The sequence below is a fragment of the Cebus imitator genome, unplaced genomic scaffold, assembly GCF_001604975.1.
Source record: "Cebus imitator isolate Cc_AM_T3 unplaced genomic scaffold, Cebus_imitator-1.0 Scaffold20, whole genome shotgun sequence".
Lineage (NCBI taxonomy): Eukaryota > Metazoa > Chordata > Mammalia > Primates > Cebidae > Cebus > Cebus imitator.
The window spans coordinates 7,987,446-7,992,290 of NW_016107335.1; the positions used below are offsets into that span (position 1 = coordinate 7,987,446).

At 55.1% G+C, this 4,845-nt stretch overlaps 1 protein-coding gene across 1 annotated transcript in view; it reads right to left on the reverse strand.

Annotated features, from left to right (window-relative positions):
* Positions 1-4,845, reverse strand: part of NOS3 (nitric oxide synthase 3) — a 22,008-nt gene that overhangs the window by 5,970 nt on the left and 11,193 nt on the right. The window contains exons 14-18 of the mRNA XM_017520478.2: positions 2,966-3,033; positions 2,468-2,584; positions 2,197-2,371; positions 382-514; positions 185-263 (exon numbers count right to left, since the gene is read on the reverse strand). Of these exons, the coding sequence (XP_017375967.1) occupies positions 185-263; positions 382-514; positions 2,197-2,371; positions 2,468-2,584; positions 2,966-3,033 (572 nt within the window). The remainder of the gene's footprint in view (positions 1-184; positions 264-381; positions 515-2,196; positions 2,372-2,467; positions 2,585-2,965; positions 3,034-4,845) is intronic.

Here is a 4,845-nt window from a genome sequence, read left to right on the forward strand (position 1 = left end):
GGTATGGGAGGGGAGGAGGAGGATCCAGGGTGTGGGTGTGCAGGACAGGTGGGGGGCGGTATGGGGGGAGGAGGATCCAGGGTGTGGGTGTGCAGGACAGGTTGGGGGGCAGTATGGGAGAAGGAGGGTCCAGTGTGCAGGTGTGCAGGACAGGTTTTGGGGGTGGTAAAGCTGTCATCCTCACGTGGACTTGCTGCTTTGCAGGTTTTCCACTGAAAGGATTGTAGCCTGGAACATCTTCCGCCTGTGCACGTGGATCAGACCTGGGGGGTCAAGGGGCAGCCTGAGCTAGGGAGCAGGGCCTGGCCCCTGAGTGTGTTAGTCCTGGGGTGGGGGGGTCCTCAGAGAGCCAGCAGGGTCAGGGTGAGGGCAGGGCCGCACCTGGCAGCAACTGCAGGCCCTCGGCCTGGGCGCTCAGCCGGTACCTCTGGCGCTTCCAGCTCCGTTTGGGGCTGAAGATGTCTCGGGCGGCAGCTTTGGCATCCTCTCCCACACAGAAGGTCTCACAGGCGGCCTGAGGGATAGGCTGGTGAGGCTGAGGACCTTCTGCCACCAGGGAGCACCCTAGTGGGGAGCCTGGATGGCTTGACTGCCTGTTGCCCTGGGGGGTCGGCAGCCCTAGCGGCTGAGGCAGGGGCCAGCGACAGCACCTTTTCTGCCAGCCCATTTCATGGCTTGGCTGCTGGGCCTAGGGACCTGGCTTGCTCCTCCTCTGCACGTTCTGATTGGTGTCATCGTTCTTTATCTGGTGAGTGTTAATCCCGTGATCTGAGAAGCAAAGTGCTTGGCACACAGTGGCTCTGTGAAGGCGTCTGTGTGTTCAGACCTGCACTCAAATTCCAATTCCTTTACGTACAGATACATGCCTCAGTTTCCCCACCTTTACATCTCATTGGGTTCTGGTGAAGATTAAATGAAGTACTTTATGTAAAGCCCTTAGCACAGTGTGTGCAGATAGTAAGTGCTCCTGGGTAGGGATGCACAATTCAGGTGGCAGAGGAGGCCCCACCGGGCAGACCCTGGGGAGGGTGTGAATCCTGTGCGCTCCTGGTCAGGAACAAAGCTTGGCCAGTCCCAGGCTTGAAATCCAGGGCTCACCGGTGATTGGCTGAGCCTCATATCACCAAGTCCTGTTAATCTTTCTTTTGTGGTGCATGTGAAGTCTTCTATCTCTTCCTTCCTCAGCTCCCTCCCTTCCTTCCTATCTCCACTGCTGCTGCTCTGGTTAGCTCAGCCTTCCTGCTTCTGGTTCAGTGATGCTCTAAGCCATTCTACGCCTCTGAAGTCCTATTCCCAAAACTTCACGTTGTGGTCTCATCCTGCTCCAATGGCTCCTTTAGATTAAATTCTTTACGTTTTATTTTCCATTCCCTTCTTCCCAATTGGGGCCTATGTGTTTCTCTACCTGACCTCCCCCTCCTTAGCAAAACTCCCCCCTCCCCCAGGCAGCCCTCTCCCTCCCCCTCCTGTTAGTATGCCCTCCTCCTCCAATCAAGGCAAATTTGCTGAGCTCCAGCCTGGGCCCCAGGGGAGCAGCACTGCCTTGAACAGCGTAGCACTGGGGAGATGGAGCCCCTGTCAACTGGAGACACAATCCCCAGGCAGGCAGTGCTGCCCCTGAGGAAGCCCAGGTTTAAAAAGCCACAGCCCCGGCCCCGGGACCCACCTCTCCCTGCACTTGCTCTCCTGGCCCTGGACCAGTTCTGTGGTGCAGGCACCGCCCCAGGCTGTCTGGCTTCTCACTTCCTGTGGCTTCTGTGCTGGCTTCAGCTTCAACCCTTGCCTCCGTCTGACCTTCTCTCCATCCCTTCCTTCTCCCTCCATCCTGCCCGTCCCAGGTGGGGTGCCCTGCCCTGCACCCCCTCCCTTTGTGTGCTCACTCCTGGGGCCCAGCCTGGGCCTGGCTGAAGCTCCCTCCTACCAGGGCTGTGCCTGCTGTCTTTTGGCTGCACTTCTGCCTGGGCTAGGCACCCCCTGTGGTCAGCAGGGCCAGTTGTCCTCAGCCCCTGACTCAGAAGAGCTGGCTGTGCCATGGAGAGATGACGGTGGATTTTGGAAGGAACAGGAAGGGACCAAAGAACCAAACAGAATCAGGGCAGCAGTGAGGCTTCCAGCCTCAACACTGCAGGCCCAGAGGAGGCATCCCAGGTGGGAGTGAGTCAGAACAGGGGTGGGGCGGGGCGGGGCTGGACTCACCTGGAAGGCGGCCTGGGCCCAGCCGCGGAAGGCCTCCTCTTGGCCACACAGCTCGTCGCCCTGGCCCAGCTGCAGCAGCCGCTCCCCGCCCAGTTCCTCCAGCCGCGTGTCCACCGCTCGAGCAAAGGCGCAGAAGTGGGGGTACGCCCGGGAGCCCAGCCCGAACACACAGAACCTGGGGTGCAGGGGTTGTCACTGGAGCTCCCTTCCCAGCCCGCATTTGCCCAGGCATCTTGCCCATCTGTTGCTCCCCTCTTGATGAGGCCCCGACCTGAGGGTGCCCAGGGCCCCTGCACTGTCTGTGTTACTGGACTCCTTCCTCTTCCGCCGCCACGAGGACACCAGTGGGTCTGAGCAGGAGACGCTGTTGAAGCGGATCTTATAACTCCTGGCAAGAGAGGACAAAGACGAGGTTGTCACAGGGCCCTGGAGACACAGCCCAGGCCCAGGGACAGCTGCAGGGTCACTGTCTCTGCGACAGGAAAGGCCCTGCCCTTGGGAGCGGCTGAGGGCCGGCATCCCAGGGGACTCTGAGCCTGGGCCCTGCCATGCCACACCCTCCTCTCTGAAGGAGACTTCAGGTTGGGGCTCTCAGAAGCAGGCAGGTCCAGATTGCCGCTCCAGCCTGGAAGGAAGGCCATCCCGGAGCCCTGGTTTTGGGTGAGAAAATGACTCGAGGTACAGAGGGAGAGCTCTTCAGACCCCTGTTCGTTTGTGCCTCCAAATGCCTCAGCTCCCCCAGCTCCTCTGAAACTCTTGCCCAACTCACTTGTGCTGCTCCGGCCGCGGGGAGCTGTTGTAGGGGCCGGACATCTCCATCAGGGCAGCTGCAAAGCTCTGGCGAGGCAAGTGTTGGCATCAGGGTTAGTTTTGTTTCATTTCAAACTACATAGAAGTTTAAAACTGTACCAACTGGCCCTTATTATTAGTGATTTGTAGCTTTTAATTGTTATTTGTTTTGAAATTTTCAAACGCAGTCTGACATTTTTGAAAAATTACAGAAATGAGGCGAGGTGCGGTGGCTCAGGCCTATAATCTCAGCACTTTGGGAGGCTGAGGCGGGCAGATCAGGAGGTCAGGAGTTCAAGATCAGCCTGGCCAGCATGGTGAAACCCCGCCTCTACTAAAAATACAAAAATTAGCCAGGCGTGGTGGTGTGCGCCTGTAATCCCAGCTACTCGGGAGGCTGAAGCAGGAGAATTGCTTGAACCCAGCAGGCAGAGGTTGCAGTAATCCGAGATCATGCCACTGCTCTCTAGCGTGGGCGACAGCGAGATTCCATCTCAAAAAAAAAAAAAAAAATAATAACATTACAGAAATGAGTAAAGTAGTAAGTGAAAGACTGCCCTATCTTCCCTCCAGGCATATCACTATTGACAGTTGTTAGCCTTGCACCTTCCAGCCCTTTTTTTCCTTGTACTTACGTACATGTGCATATTTATAGTTTTTTTCTAAAACTAAAAGTGGTACTTTACTTCCTTGCATTTATTTATTCCTTGCATAATTTATTGCAGATATCCCTCCAGGTCAACACATCAATATTGACCTAAGTATTATTATTGCTTTTAGATATGGGTCTTGTTCTGTTGCCCAGGTTGAGGTGCAGTGGCTTGATCATAGTTCACTGTAACCTCAAACTCCTGAGACTAGATTTTTCTGCCTTCCTCGTAGCTGGAACTATAGGTGCGTTCCACCACACCTGGTTAGTTTTTAAATTTTCTGTAGAGACAGGGTCTCTCTGTGTTATTTAGTTTGGCCTTGAACTCCTGGGTTCAAGGGATCTGCCTACCTGAACCTCCCAAAGCATGACCTCATTCTTTTTAGTGTTTACATCATACTTGACTTCACTGAGACGCAAGGGCAGCAGGGTGGTCTGGGAACAGCGCTCCCTCAAACGTCCTTGTACGTGTGCCTTGCTCCCCTTTTTAAATACTTCAGCCAGGTAATCTTTAGAGGTGGAGTTGCTGAATCCCCATTGCTGGGGCGCCGGATCATCCTTGCAGCAGCAGGGGAGGCGGCAGCTCTTTCCTCACTCCTGGCCAGCAATGGCTAGGGCCAATCTATCCTGCGTTAGTGGATTTCATGGGTGGACAAACTCAGTTCCTTCGGTGGTGTTCTGGTCTCTAGCAGACATTGTTCAGGCGGCCCTCCTCCGAAGACTGTGGGCCTGTTTGTGCTGCCATGAAGCGGCAGCGTGTCGCGGACCTTCCAGAGGGAACGAAGCTGGAAGGAAGCGCATCTGGTGCTAAACTGCAGATGTCTCTGGGTGGTGGTTCCCATGTTTGCCATAGTTAGCAAGTACGATTTGAATTTAATTTTTGAATGTTTTGTCAGCGTGCAACACAAGTCCAGAGGCACGCACATGTTGTAAATGTACAGCTCTATGGGTTTTCACAAACTGAACACACCTGTGTAACCGGCATCCCATCAAGAAACATTACCTGTGGCTGGGTGCAGTGGCTGACACCTATAATCCCAGCACTTTGGGAGGCTGAGGCCAGTGGATCACCTGAGGTCTGGGGTTCAAGAGCACACTGGCCCACAGGGTGAAACCTGCACTCCAGCCTGGGCCTGGGTGACAGAGCGAGCCTCTGCCTCAAAAAAAAAAAAAAAAGAAAATAAATATTACCCACATCCTAGAAGCCACCT